The 16,314-nt window shown below is 33.1% G+C and overlaps 1 protein-coding gene across 15 annotated transcripts in view; it reads right to left on the reverse strand.

Annotated features, from left to right (window-relative positions):
- LOC148599485 (uncharacterized) overlaps positions 1–16,314 on the reverse strand; it is a 139,115-nt gene that overhangs the window by 10,335 nt on the left and 112,466 nt on the right. For 12 of the 15 annotated variants that reach the window (XM_088557599.1, XM_088557594.1, XM_088557598.1 and 9 more), the window contains 12 exons: positions 12,786–12,947; positions 11,342–11,586; positions 10,717–10,770; positions 9,272–9,367; positions 8,892–8,912; positions 7,189–7,411; positions 6,622–6,782; positions 4,534–5,114; positions 3,890–4,046; positions 3,182–3,351; positions 1,326–1,435; positions 192–358 (listed from right to left, as the gene is read on the reverse strand). In XM_088557599.1, coding sequence (XP_088413725.1) covers positions 192–358; positions 1,326–1,435; positions 3,182–3,351; positions 3,890–4,046; positions 4,534–5,114; positions 6,622–6,782; positions 7,189–7,411; positions 8,892–8,912; positions 9,272–9,367; positions 10,717–10,770; positions 11,342–11,586; positions 12,786–12,947 — 2,147 coding nt within the window. The remainder of the gene's footprint in view (positions 1–191; positions 359–1,325; positions 1,436–3,181; positions 3,352–3,889; positions 4,047–4,533; positions 5,115–6,621; positions 6,783–7,188; positions 7,412–8,891; positions 8,913–9,271; positions 9,368–10,716; positions 10,771–11,341; positions 11,587–12,785; positions 12,948–16,314) is intronic. The other 3 variants (XM_088557593.1, XM_088557603.1, XM_088557596.1) reach the window with 2 other exon arrangements.

Genomic DNA, 16,314 nt, shown 5'->3' on the forward strand with positions numbered 1-16,314 from the left:
CTAAAAAGACTATCAGCCAATGCAGTAGAAATATGACTACTAAAGATTCTTTTCTTTCTATATGAAATAATATTCTTTTCCATCTTTAATCTAAAAATATCCTACAAGATTACATTGTTTATAGTAATATGATTCCAATGTACAATGTGTATCACTCATTCGTTGACTGGGATTACAACAATTAACCCTACCTGTAGTAATCATGTACTGCCATCGTACAACATAAGTATCTCCATCATGGAACTGACCGTAACTGGTTTCCTCCAATTCAAAGTGATCATATTCCAGTACATGCCAGACCTTAACCCCTAATGTTACGATGTTCTGTTTCCTCATAATTCCATCCATGTCCTCTTCCCTAAAAAAAGTATGATTTTAGTGACTAAAAAGTAATTATGCTTCGGTGTTTAAATTAGGTCTTTTTTCATTTAATCTACATGGGTACAAACAAGTGGTGGTTTAGGGTCGTGGACTTTCAATTTCTGCACAAGGACCTTTGAAATTTCAAAAACCTATGCTCTTTTCACTGATACATTTTTTTTTTTGAAGACTTGATTTCTCTGAAGTAGACCATTGGTTTGAAACTTGGCAAAGTACAGGACCTTCCAAAAACAGACATGGTTTTACAAAGCCAACCAAAAGAGTGGAAATTGTCGAATTAAGAAGTAAACATATGGTAAAAAAAGAACTGAAACAGTAAATTCCAGATTTGAAAAAGTGAAGAAAATCAAGTCTGCATTCATGAAAACAAACTTTTACTCCTGATCTATGATGTAATTAGTGTGAAACCAGAAAAACAAAGAATGAACTTCAAAATTTGAATGGCAGATTTGTCAAGTAACTACCAAGACAAGTGTACAATCTAAGACTGAAATGCAAAAAGTGTCTGGAATGAACCATTGCAGAAATACAATGAAGAACTGAAAAATTAAAATTAAATTGTCAGTTCAATTACGCCAGAAGCTGGCTAGTCAAGTGTAGAATCAAGTGGCAAAAAGTAAAGATGCTTTCAAATCGCATTGTCATCATTAGCCTTTAGGGTTAAGATTTTACAAGTAGATTGTGCTTCAACATTCCCTAAATGTCTACAGGAAGTTGCCTTCACAGATCTTACATAGGTCGTCCAATACTCATTTCCGTGACTGGAAGGGGTTAATAGAAAAATTTTAAAAATTTAGTAGAAGCAATTTTCAGGCTATCACTTGCTCATTTATGCACTAAATTAAAAAAATCTTCTAACAAAATGGAAGGATTTCAAATTCCTGAATCCTCCCCTGGATCTGCCACTGACTGAGTCAACATGATATTATAATGTTGATATTTACCATTCATTCCCTCTGCCGACATTAGATCCCTCCAATACCAAGGTAACAGGACTTGTGTTCAAACCTAACATTAACTCAGCATCAAATGGTTTCAGATCAGCAAACTCAGCCTGTAACAGAAATAAAATAGCTATACAATTCAGGAATCCTGAGGGGTAAAGACTTAAGGCTAAAAACCACTAATTCCACTTCCCATAGGCTTCTATGCTAATTTCACAATATTCAATGGCTTCTCTGGACTTTACCTTAACTTTAACCTGCAGATGACTATATATCAGCATGATTCTACATATGTCAGCTCACAATCCTCAGAATGGCATGTGGGGTTAGCAGACTTGCAGTGCAGTACTGGTCACCGGAAGTGAAGGGTCTATAAATAGCATGGGAAATCCCAGTGTTTTCACAAGATAGGGGTATATTTAAAAATCATTATGGAGATTAGGCTTCACATCACAAGAAGCAAAATACACCTATAAAATGTACAGAAATGTTTTTCCTTTCAGAAACTGTTTAAATTTTTTAAATAAGATGAGAACTTTTTTCACAGCACTATGAGGAACAGGGGTAATTTCTGCGTAGGACTATTTTTGCGTACGTTCCGAATGCTCATTGGTTGAATTGGTGGTCTGTAACCTTAACAGAGGACTTTAGAAATCCTGTGGGTTAAAGGCTTCACAAAGGTGTTTAGAAATCCTGAGGGTTAAAGACTTAACAGAGGAGTTCAGAAATCCTGTGGGTTAAAGGCTTAACAGAGGAACTTCAAACTTGTGTGGATTAAAGGCTTCACAGAGGTGTTTAGAAATCCTGTGGGTTAAAGGCTTAACATAGGAGTTTCGGAATCCTGTGGGTTAAAGGCTTAACGAAGGAGTTTCGAACTTGTGTGGATTAAAGGCTTCACAGAGGTGTTTAGAAATCCTGAGGGTTAAAGACTTAACAGAGGAGTTCAGAAATCCTGTGGGTTAAAGGCTTAACAGAGAAGTTTTGGAATCCTGTGGGTTAAAGGCTTAACAGAGGAGTTTCAAACTTGTGTGGATTAAAGGCTTCACAGAGGTGTTTAGAAATCCTGTGGGTTAAAGGCTTAACAGGGGACTTTAGAAATACTGTGGGTTAAAGGCTTAACAGAGGAGTTTCGGAATCCTGTGGGTTAAAGGCTTAACGAAGGAGTTTCGAACTTGTGTGGATTAAAGGCTTAACAAAGGTGTTTCGAAATCCCGTTGGTTAAAGGCTTAACGCAGAGTTTTAGGAATCCAGTGGGTTATAGGCTTAAGAAGAGGAGTTTAAGAATCCTAGGGGTTAATGGCTTAATGGAGGAGTTTAGGAATCCTGTGGGTGAGAGATTGTGTGTAATATGTAGTCTTGTCTCTTCATGGGGTGAAGGTTATGATTATACAGACAGTGCTACTGTGTTTTTCAGTTGGGCTTTTATTTCAGTATTTCAGACAAATTTTTCCCATAATTCCCAACTATTATTCATAATTTTACATTCATAATGAAACCTATCCATACTGAACACCTTTTGGACACACAAGGTTTATTTTGATTTATGCAGGTGTTTTGTTTACAAAAGTTCAAAATGACTAAATGAGACGTCAGAAAATATCTTATTTAGACAGGCCAGTCTCTTCTGCGGATCTATGAACTACATCCTTATCTTATATTTAATACTCTGTTAGTCTACAGACTACTTCACATGAAAAAAAAATCACAGACATGAGTTTCAAAACAAACCTGCAAAATTGTTTTATGTGAATGGTACTAGTTTTCATAAAGTGGCATCGTAAAAGACTTGAAATAGCTCATACACCCTTTGAGCAGAATATTGTAGACAAAACTGTCTTTTTCATAATCTACAGTACCTTTCCTGGAATCTGCTCCATGCTCTTGCTTTTAATTAATCTGGAAGTATCTGGCCAATCAGCAAACTTCTCTCTGAACAGTATGGTTTCCATATTCTGGTTGACCTTACCAAACAATGCCCAGTCAGGTCGCTTTGCACCAACCATTTTCAACCCACCACATTCTTCCGCTAAAAATTGACAAAATCCTTTTACAAGTTGAAAGTACAAGTATATCCATATGATTTATGTAGAATCTCAAGCAAAAATCATATGCATGATAGAATTATTTTTACAGCTTTGAAAATGGGCAATTTTAGAATAAAATAATATTGGAATAGCTTCAGGATTTATTTTTTATTTTACAAAATGCAAGATATTATGTAGTGCTGACCTTAAAAAAATTCAAATTTTATAAAGGCTTCAAAATATTGCAATATTATCATTCAATACAACTGCTATATCATCTAATGACAAAGACAAAACTGAATATAAGCACTTTAAAAAAAAAATCAATTCTCTTTTCAACTTTAAGGCTCAAGTACAATTTTTTCTATGAAAATTTATAATTTGAAGTCTCATTTCTAGATAAGAATTAAACACCATTCTAGCTAATTTCTACAAGTCTATTGTTTTTGACTCTAACTGTAACTTCCTATAACACTTTATTCAGTGGTGGTTACAGTTGATTTCAATAAATACTTTCCAAAATTATCAACAAATACTTACTTTTGAGCGGACACAATGGGTTGATGAGGGCAGCACTGTAGTCATACCCATTCTCCCAGAGTTTACGGGCAAGTTTGACACCTAGCTTCCTCTGATCAGGTTTGACCGCCTTGCCTTGCCATACATACAACTCACTTCCAAAATCAAACACCAGAACCTACAAAGGATCAACATGAAGTTAAATATGTGGCTGGGATACACATAGCCCCACTTACAATACACAAGTCATTTCTCAAAACCCTGAAAATCAATACCCACGTTACATGTTTTTGATGTTAAGACCAGAATCTGGAAAGGGAAGACATAGTACAATTTATCATATCAAACCCATAGTATAAAGCTTTATAACATCAATGTTATTTTTTTACTTTGTGGATGTAAAAAAAAAAATGGTTGTAGCAAAACAGGGATTGACGAATAATGACAAAGAAAAAAACCACATGCATGTACATGTGCATGCAACTTAATTTACATTGACAGGTCATTTGCAGGTTGTTAAAAAAGAACATTCCTATTACATTTCAAACTTCTAATCATAAATGATTTTCGTTGACGGGATATATTAGAAGAGGCAGTTCTGAGCTTTGAGTCATGATATGTTTTAAGAATATAACATAAGCCATCACTATTTTTAACAAAATTACCTCATCTTTTTTCAGCATTTCTATCTTTGGTATGCTCCCCCAGTATTCCTTGTAAGGAACCAGTGTATTCTCCTCCAGACGGTAAACCAAATTAGTTTCAACAACATGATTTTCATAAAGTTCATCTTCTTCAGGAGGACCAGCAGAACCAACAGTTCCCTGCCCACCAAGAGCAGACCAGAAGTGTTTACCAGCTCCCATGTACTGTTTTTTCTCTTCAACCATACCAATGATGGTTGGAGATTTACAACCAAGATCTTTCTTCTGCTGAATGAAACTTGCTACGTCTGCAGCTTTAGCTTTCTCAATTACGTTGGCAAATTCACCGACCCACTGAATTATTTTATCCGGAGTCACCAATACATAGCAGTCACCACTGTTAATTGAACAAGCAGCAGGCTCAACAAGTCGCACTTGGGTTCTTCTACGTCCCTTAACATGTAGGAGCATAAGCTCCTTGTACGGATCAACTGTACTTAATCCTTTCAGTGAATCTGTTCTACGTAAGTTGACATTTGAGAAGTTCTCAGTACTGGCTAAACCTGCTAAAGCAGCTTGGGCAAAGCCTGCACCTTTGGAAACTACAAAACAAAAACAAAAAATTATCATAAAATCTTCAGAAAAAGTGATTGCCCCAAAACCAGAGATGATTTTTACGAGGTCAACAAACAAAGCTGAAACTGGCAAAATTGGAAATATACAGTAAAAAAATAATTGTAACAGTAAAATCCGGATTTAAAATAGCGAAAATCCGCTATAAAACGGAAGATAATCATTCCTACAAAACAACCATAACATCATGAATGTCTAACAAGATTATTACATTAAAGCATTTAATAGGTAATTATTAAAGTGTTTCTACTTATTGTGATGATTATCAGTTATCCTTATTTCTCCTCAATAGATCATTCCACCTATACATAAAACAAGAGGCTCCCAGGAGCCTGAATCGCTCACCTGGTTGAATTTTGCCTTTCAAAGGCAATAAATTTAAGAAGTTGTTGTCCAACAATTTTACTCAAGAAGCCTTTGGTAGTACTTATCATTTCAACAATTGAAAGTTTCTTTTAATCTATCATAGTTTTCAAGATATTGATTGAAAACTGTAAAAAAAAGTCATTTTTCACCTTTCAAGGGCAATAACTCTTACAAGGAGTCGTCTCACAACTTTTATCCCTGAAGACTATTGTAGTCCTAATAACAAGGATCGTTTGTTTGTTTGTTGTTTGTTGGGGTTTAACGTCCGAGCAGCAATATTTCAGCTATATTCAGACAATGAACATGAAATGGATGATAAAATGAACATGAAATGAAAAAAAAAAAGGATGGGTCACAAGGATAATAGGGTCGACAAATTTTGATTGCCACTGGAACAAGGGGAAGTGGGTAAGGTCGGGCAATTTAGCCTCCTGTGGCAGAGCGCAAAGGTTCCTACTCCTATCGAATACCACAGCAGGGTTCTTTAACGTGCGAGGAACGTGGCATCTTTCCCAACACGGTGCACCACTATGGTTTGCGGTCAGGTTTTCCGTATTATAGCCTGACAACCCCAGCATGTAACACGCCAGGGGTACCCCATTCCACCACCTGGGGCACACATCCCAGTTGCTCTGTGGGCAGAGCGCCTAGCCCCCGGCTAGGTTTCTGAGCACTATTTAGTCGCCTTATACGACAAGCTTAGCGCTGCTGCAGGCCTATTCTTTTAACACCCGGACCTGCACGGGGCAACAAGGATCGTTTCAGCTATTGAAAGAATTTAGCTTAACCTAACAGTTTTGTAGATATATGCAGAAAAAACATCTGTCTGACACCTATGTTTTATCTAAGTGATGGCAATAGCTCACATGGCCCTTGGCCAGGTAAGCTAAAAATGTAATAAAGAATTCAACACTGTGGAGAGTGCAAGACAGAGAAATCAGAGAAACCCAAGAGTAAGATTCAAAATTCTCTAACAAAGCTCTGTCACCTTCAAAGTAGGCCTCTTAATTAGCTCAGCTAAATATAATGATGTAAATTTTGTAGTCCATAATTTAATTATTTTGTAATGGGGTAGGCATGGCAATAAACAAGGAACCATAATAAACATACTTTGTTCAGTTTTAATTCTCTTGACCTCTTTCTCTGCCACACCAGTTTTGACTTCCTCATATTCAGTTTTAATCTCTATTGTAGAGTGCATGGACCTAAGAGGATTCCTTACACTCCCTTGATGTTTCCTCTTTGGACGGATCCTTTGGACGGAAGGAAGCCTAAAAATGTAAAGAAATGATTGATTGGTTTACATCTCATGGCAGATATTTTATGTATTTCATGACAGGAATGAGTAACCAGTCGGGAGCACCTTGCTCTCTGATGCACTGAAACAATGTAAGATGTAAAACAAATTAACTTTTCCAGATTGTCTTAATTGGTATATGGGAAAGGCATAACTTACTTCAATGCACTTTTTTTTGTCTAATGGTAGTGAAGAGAGTGTATGAGGTTAAAATACGTGTTGTATGTACATTTGAACTCATCATACAGGTTATTTTGGGAAAGTGAAAGGTCATAGTTTATAACAGAACCCTATGTAATAATTCTACTTTCTAGATACAAAATTGCAAGGACAAAAAAAACTTTCAAATCACTCCACAAATGCACTTAAAAATTACTTACATGTCATTAGCCATTATAAACAGCTCATTGAAGTCATCAATAGATACATCAACCTTCTCAGTCATGACCTCTGTGACCTCACGGCTGTAGAAAAATGATTGGATAGACTCATCGTTAATATTGGGAAGGGTGACCTTAACTGGGCCTTTATCCTCATCCTCCATTTCTAACTTCCTCTCTGGAGGTGGTGATGGCTCCTTGGGTGCAACATTGGCAGTTGGGTCTACAAGTACAATTAAGTGTTTTGTGATGCAAACGTACTAGGTGGAAAACAATACTGCTCTTGGGTGCAGAAATATCCAATAGTCCTCTTTTCTTCATAAATAAGTGAGAATAAAACATTGTTAAGTTAAGGCCCTACACAGTTAATTCCTAAGTTCTCAGACATTTTTTTTTTTGTTTTGAAAACCAATGATGGAGAAAGGCTTTTATTTTCTCTTCTAATTTCAAAAAAGAAGTGACGAGGGTGCTTTTTACACTGTTTAGAAACAGGAAAAAATGATGACATGTTTTTTTTTTTTTTTTATCTTATTTATGTGCTGAAATTTGTAAGAATCTGGCAAAATTTGAAAGTAATAAATAATGTTCAGAAAAAAAAACATACAAATCTGAAAATGTTGGCACATAGTTTATGGTCTATTGAGGATGATTTAAAAGTTCATTTGTCTTAGAAGTGTCAGAGGCTGCAGAAAAGTTAAAAGTTACAATTCATAGAACGACAGGGGAAAGTGTATTATTTCCCTTTGATGATGAAATAGCAATGCATTTTTATATAATTTATACCTCATATTAATGACAATTAAAACAAGAAATGAATGCCATTTTAATAAGATTTTATGGACAGACATGTGTTTTTGTTTTTTTAACCTTGATTCACCAACTGATTCTTACTGAGAAATTCAGAATCAGAAAAGCACTTAAAAAAGAAATTACACATGCAATGAGGCAACCTAAGAAGAAACAAGGGAGTGTCTGAGAACAAGTTATTAACTTATAATTATAATTATCATAGAGGCAAAAAAGCCTGTAATAAACTAATAATTATGTAAGGAAACAAATCATTTGAAGATATTAACAACATGATGAAAAGAACATTTAAAGATATCAAATAATATCCCATTAAGAGAATTATCTCCCCATATATACTATTTAATTCAATAACAGCAACACAATTTTGGTAGGTTTCAAGTCATGTCAGGAGCACCAGGCATGTGTTAAAAAAAAAATCCAATAAAAGTTTGCCTTAAATCTTCAAGTGTTTATGATCGACAGTAAAATCAATTTGTAAAAAAAACTTTATATATTAACACAGACAGAAAGACAGGGCTCTTCATGAATATTCTACTAACTGTAACAGCAAGAGATTAAAGAGAGACAAATATAAGATTTGCAATCATGAATGGAGAAACTAGCTAAAGCAGGAAATGAAAGCTGATACATCCAATGAAACAGAACCATATGTGCTAGAAAACTACAATGATATAGTTAGCCTTGTCAAATATCTATCATTTCCAATGCTTTAATATGGTATATTTCATCAAGAATTACTCTCATATATATTTACATGCAATTTTTTTTTTATTTGGATACACATTCAATGATTCCAATTTTCAAACAGTACGAGATATTAAAGGTCATGACACTGAACTAGATATGAAAATTGAATACTTAGAAAAAAGAAAAAAACAACAAAACATTCCTACCTCTCTCAGTAAGTGAATAAACTATTTTACAGACAATAAGTTAAATTTAATTTGTTTAGATTCTTTCTTTTAACATAAACTTTCTGATTTTTAACGATCTAAAATTTAGAATACAACAGAATGAGCTCATTTTATTCATTATCTTAACACAATATCTGTGAAAAGTTGCTAAAAGATTAAGACTACAATCTAAAAACACAAATCACTAATACCAACACAAAAGAAAAGTACATGAAACTAAAAGTTAATTATTGAATAAAATAAAATAAAACAAAAAAAAAAACAAAACAAAACAACACTGAATCTGTTCCACAACAGAACTTGAAATTGCAGCCATGGGGGTTACACAGTCAAGGGTTAGGGATTTAGTGTCTACTTACCACTGATCAAAGTTTTTGGGAGAGGGATTTTAGGCCAATCTTTCTGAGATGGGGTACTAGGAGATGATAACTCTGATCCGGACTCGGATTCACTCTCTGAAATATCATTAAAAACAATTCTGGATGTGTTAGTTGTGAGTTGCAACAAGCTAAGCAAACACATTGTAGAAAAAAAAATGATTAGATGTTATCAACACAGTGATACAAAAAAGGTGAATTTTAATGTGTTGAAATTTCCCATTTTTCTAATCGAAAAAAAAAAAAAAATATCAGCTTTTATACTCTAGATATTGTCTAGCTTCTACTTTAAAAGTATAACAATGGATGCTGTTGGATTGTCAACTTTCTTCAATTCTTCAAGCCATATAAAACAAAACAAAGAAAAAAAAAATAGGTAAAAAAATAAGATAAATATGCCAACTACACAATTTATCAACATTTTTCAAAGAAAGAAAAATATTTTCCTAGTAAGTAGACGAAGCAAGGAGGCAAAGAAAAGACTTTAAAAATCCTGGCTTTTGTATGAAAGTAATTAACATATAGACATCTACATTAATTGCAACCCCTTATTTTAATCAGTAATACCGGGGGTACTTTGATAAATCTATGAAAATTAACCAAATTATATACAAAATAAACAATATTTATCCAACTTTTGCCTCCATTGTTTTCCTTTTTTCTCATGGCAGTTCATGTTAACCAATTTATTATAAACTACAACCCAGCTATTTCAGCTAAAATACTATATTAAGCCTTTTATCATCCACAATATTCCACCCTTACTCCAGTAGCTTACTCTATTAACTCAACAAATCTCAGGATTTTGAAAGCTTATACTATTCTTAAAGTATATAAAGTCTATATTTTCCTAATTTCTCAAGTGATAAACAAAAAAATCACCATGAAAACATTTACTTTCCGGAGTAACATCCTGAGATTTGCAGCCACCCAATTTAGAAGCATAATAGCCACTGATCAAATCCACCGATTATAATGTGATCATAAAAATAAACACAAAGTACAAAATGTTGCTACAAACGATAGGTGAACTGTTTAAAGTCTGTTTTGAGTTTCAATTTGTTTGAAGGATAAAACACTGAACAGTAATTCATATGATTTTACCGAAACCATAGATCTATAATTCTATGCTGAAACTCAAATCTGAATAAATACTATAGATCTAGTTTTGGTTTCAATCAATCAAAATTAAATAAAATAATATACTTTACCATAAAGCATTGCTTGTAACAACAGTTGCAAGTTACACTCAGTTTCAATTATCACCTTTTTTCATAATTTAATATTAATTATCTCCCCTTTATTATTTACAAAAAATAATTTGTCCTACTCAGAAACTGATAATAACTTTAAAATGCATGAACAAACATATGAAAGTGAGAAATAAAATTGAAAAGACAATGAATTCCTTTACAGGGATGATGTACCTCTTTTAGAACGACCTTTAAGCTTTCTCATCAGTGGACTGTCTTCAACTTGACCTAGAAAAGCAATGACTTTTGGATGAGAATTGTATTGGTAATCAGATTATTGAAGATTCCATTATTTTGTCATTACTTCAGACTTGAAAGGAATTTTGAATTCTTAAAGAACTACTATTTCATTTAAACTGAAACAACAAAAAGAAAAAATAAATTGTTGTTTTTTTCTGAAAATGCTTATAACATTTTAAAAATATAGATACAGTGTAAACTATCTTAAACCCTACACATTTTTGACTGAAAAATTTGTTCCTTTCAGACATCCTTTCAATTAAGAGACCTTAGGGTCCAGTTTCATAAAGAAAATCTCAAACTGAGATTTTAATCAAAATATTGAATTTTCCTCAAATCTTCCATTTCAAGCAATCTGATTGGTCGAAATGTCAGTTGAGAAAGACTTTGAGAAAAATATTAATTCGAGAATTTTTATGAAACTGGACCTGGGTGATATCTCATTTCAACAGTTTTTCAGTTAATTCATGGTTTAGTTAAGACAGATTTCACAGTACCGCTTTTACAGGGATTAAAGGTCAAATCTTGGTTTGGTGAAGATAGGCTCTACTATACTGACCAGCTAACTTATGAGCTACAGTAAATCTCTTGGCATCTGTTTCTTCTACCCTTTCCTTCCATCCCATTTGAGCTGTGTTCAGTAAAGTAAGTCTATCGGCAATACTTGATGGTCGAGTGTTACCATTTCCAACTTTTTCCCTTAACTTGACTTCCATAAGAGAGGCTGAACCAGGTTCAAGCTCCAAATTCCTCTGAACTCTTTTTTTCCATTCTTCTTCTCCACTATGTTTTAATTGGTTCATTCTGTTGTAATTGAAATGAGAAATAATTTGGTTATTTTTTTTTAACAGAATTAAATCAAAAATAATAATACATATACCATTAACAAATAAACAAATAATGACTTCCAAACCTGCGGTCACTATTAGGATTATTCATTTTTATAAAAAATGCAACATGGATTTAAAAAAAAAAGTTTTAAAATTCAAATTAAGCTTGGGTGTGGCTCCATGACTATGAAAACAATCATGAAAAGGTATTTTTTTACAGGACAAACAGTACCAACATTTTCTCCCCTCAACAAAAACTGAAAACAACCAAAGCAAAGCAGTAATTTAACTATATAACATGTTGGTATATATGAATTTTATGTATAATGCTGTATTGGGTTCAAATTAATGGTGGTCTGAAGTCTTGGTCCCTAAATTTCTGACCTAAACCTTTGAAGTTAAAGCTAAGGTCATTGGCTTTCAACCCTTCAATCTGTCGCTACTAAAGATTTTTGGTTGCCTCAAGGGGACCATAGATGTTAAACTTGGAAAAGTCCAGGACTGTCATACATCTTCCACTGTTTAAACCTGTATGCAGTTTAGTGCTTTTTATATATCTGCATATTTTTCACATACATGTTCAGAAAGAGGGCTAAAAATATTCAATATTCCTTAGACTATTTAAGGTTTTTAAAAAAGGTGACTCTTAATACATGCTTCAATTTTTGACTTTGACACAGATGGCCAACATTTAACCAATATACAATGACCAGACTTTAATTTACTGGATTATTACTAGTGGCTGGATTAAAGCAAATGGTACACTGTTCCACCTTAATTTCAGTGTCTAAAGTCCTAATACTCAGGAACAATGAAATCAGTCAACAATGACAAATAAAAGGACACTTCTATCTATCAAGATGTTTTTGAGTAACTAGATTACAGACAGACTGACACACAATGGTATACATCTGGTATGGGGCAACTATTGAGACATTAAATGATACCTACCATATAGTGAACAAAACTTTGGGGGTTAAAAAACAACTAAAAATGACCGCAACTTTTGAGTAAATAATCTGATCAAACTGAAATTTGAACTTGATCTGTATTTTATGATGACACTCAACAAATTTGGAAAAAAAGTGGACAAAAACACAATTTTTCAGAGAGTATTATATAATACCTTGCCACTTTGTATGGTGGGGTATAAGAAACATTGGTAAACCGTACCTGTCCTGTAGACTACCAGATCGTGTTATTGAGGAATCTATCTCAGCATCTCGTTTTTCCTCTGGAGTAATTGGTTGAGTTTTGTGTCGACCTGTGTATTTAAATTTTCTGGGTGTTTCTGGTGACTTTTCAGGAGTCAGCTCAGCAGGCTGTGTCAAATATCTGAAAAAAAAAAAAGACGACTAACTTAAAAACAATCTCAAGAAAATCATGAGTTACCTCCCTTTTAAAAGCAGCCCTACTCTCCATGAAGGGAAAAAGAATAAAGTCAAGTAAGTCACCATCCTTTAAAAAATATTTTTTTATTTTTCATGAAAACACAAGTTAATGAGTATCAACACGTATTCCATGTGTATATCATACAAGAAATTATTTTTTTTAACAGGAAGTAGTTAAATTTATGACCTTATACAAATGTATATTATAATGAAACCTATTTAAACTTATCCCTGAATAATTTGGGACACTTTAACCATATGTCCCCCTGCTAAAGTTGAAGTCCCATAACTCCTGTTAAATAATGGTGATGCAATATGATCAACTACACATGGTGACAAATAATCCTACAGAATCAGAACTAAATTTGTCAAGCTGTGTCCGAGGAGTTGGATCCATGAATCACCAAAGACAATTAATTATTGCCTATTCAAAGATTCACTTAAGTTCAATGATTGTTTTGATATACTAATAATGGTAAAATTCAGAACAATTAATCATAAACACCCAATCGAAAACGGCAGATGAAATAATATACTAAGATAGCTTCGACTGTGTCCTTTATAAAGAAACGATATAGGAGACGAATACCAGTATATAATGGAATGTCTTGCTTTCCAAAAGGACAGAAATAAATACATCAATAGATAATTTACCAGAAATCATAATTCTATAAAGTTTAGTACGATAATGAACCAAACAAAACACTCCAAACTTCGAAAACTGTGCCAGTATATAAGGATAGTAAATGACAAACTGGATTCTCTCTAATAATTCAAATTTCCTTTTAATTTCTTTGTTTAATAAGAGATATTTGTTCCTCAACAACCTTACCAATGTATTACTTATATGTTTTAATAATGCTATGTTTTTCTGTATACCTATGGGACACATGTTTTCTTTCAGAAGACAAAGGAACAGTAAGATACCAAAAAATATTGACCACTTCATTTGATGTTTTTATATAGGCATAGCTTCTACCTTAAACTGGACGTAATTTTTTTTTAAACTGGACATTTGGTCTGATAGAAATTTTTTATTTACTGAACCAAATACATGGTTTTTTTCAGAATAAAAAATGATATAATACAAAGGAACAGTAAGATACCAAAAAATATTGACCACTTCATTTGATGTTTTTATATAGGCATAGCTTTTACCCTATACTTATTGTTGAGAATAGAAAAAAATAAGAGCGGTAAATTGTTTCCTCACTCTCTGCTCATTCATATATACATCTCACCGTAATTTTTTTTTTAAACTGGACATTTGGTCTGATGGAAAATTTTTATTTAATGAAAAAAATATATATGCTATGAAAGTACATCATCCTGAAATATGGTCTTTATCTCTGACAGCCACTGCCAGACAGGAAATGTTCAACAGTCTGCCATGTTCCACCAAGATTAGGTAATAGTAACAGTATAATAATAAATCAGTGCTGTGTTGTTGTTAGACCCTTTAACACCCCTTCTTTATTACTGTAATTATTCCCTTAGTACATCTGTACTTGTCATTTCCAATTATCATCAAGACTTACATTTTGGGTATTTTCACTTTATTGATTTTCGGCTTCACAATTCGCCTACCATATCTACATGTTACATCCATTTTTTCCATGAGAAAAAGTTAAACCTATCTTTCTCCTATCCTTGACAAACTTTAACTAATTTGTTTACCAACAAATGAACCACAATAAACAATCCTTAATAATATTATGCACTAGTCACAAATCTTCACTATGAAGGCGTCATAGCATGTGGTTGCCTACAAGCCAAATTATCATTTAGTGAGTTTTCCTCATACAGTTCACACATTTTGAAGTGACCAGACGATCAGTCTATTGAACTCATATTATGCAGGATTTTTTAAAATGAGGATCCATGTGGGGTTGAAAACAAACAAATTATCATGCATTTACAAGCAAATTTATAATGACCACTATTTCCCCTTTCTTCAGGTGTCTATTAAAAGACAGCAGAATTAAATTACTGTAAAACTACATGTGTTAATTATTAGTACTTTCTTGTAGTAATTTTAAATTTTGAAAAGTTCTTGCATTTTTTATGCATATAGATCAATAATGTTAAAAATTGAAGCAAGTCACATTTTTCACAATATTAAAAATATGATCATGACAGTAAAATCTGTCTAAAGTAAACTCCCTCTGACCTTTTAATTGGTCAAGTTCAGATGGGTACTCCATTTACAAAGGATCAAACTTCATTTAAACTGATAAAAAAAGACTTTTAAAAAGTATGATTTAGACATGTCTTTGAATTTTATGCATCAAAACAACTTTTTCGGTTTAAAGAAGATAAAACATATGGGTATATACCCTTATATTGGCATTGTGGTATAGTCACTTTTTAGAGTAATTTTTATGTCACATACCCTTAAAATGGCCCCATTTATAAGTGGTTATCATACATCCTGAATTGATCAGTGATCACATACAAGTACATGTATTGTTGGTTTTTTTTAAAATGTGCTGTTATCAACTAATTTCCTTAAAACATTTTTACATGTATCCTTAAAAAAAAAGACTTAAATTATTTTTCTAAACAAACTTTTATGCATTCCCTGAATTCTATAAAATCAGCTCATACATGTGATACTCAGATTAAAATTGAAGGTCCTGAACTTTTTCCAAGTTTGAAATATGAAGAGTCCACTTTCAGAAACCGAATAAAGTGTAGATAGAGTGAGGGTCCATGAACACTCAAACAGTAATTAAATGAATTTATACAAATCTACAAAAAAATGTACTTTCCTATAAAATTTTATCAGAATCCCTTGAGTGAGTTGAATATGTAAAACCCTTAAGTTGGATGATCTACCCTTGAAATCTTCTGACAGTAATTATATTCTTTCTAGTACACCTACATACATGTACGATGCTCAAACTTCCTTTAAAATTTCACCAGGATCACTTGAGCTTATAAGGGGCAATAGTGTTTGTAAAAAATGTAGACAGCCAAATGAATGGAAGGACAAGAAGAAACACAAATGTGGTGATCCATATATACCCCCACCCCCCCCAAAAAAAAAAATGGTTTTGTGGGAATATAAAAAAATACCCTCACTGTCTGTTTAGAGTCAATATATAAGTAGGAGGCATTGTTCTTATAATTCAGGTTCTGCTTAGCCAAAATCTTGTAACTTGTTACCATGCATAATTTCATTAAATCAAAAATTTGGTAACATGCACTGCACTAGATTATAAAGCTACAGATGTTCCGCATTGCAAAAAAAAAATCAGTTCTTATCAAGCTCTAGCAGGGGTTAAAATTTACTTTAAAGAGTAAAAGGT

This window comes from Perna viridis, chromosome 13 (genome assembly GCF_037379345.1).
Source record: "Perna viridis isolate PV_CMFRI_1.1 ecotype Kerala chromosome 13, ASM3737934v1, whole genome shotgun sequence".
NCBI lineage: Eukaryota > Metazoa > Mollusca > Bivalvia > Mytilida > Mytilidae > Perna > Perna viridis.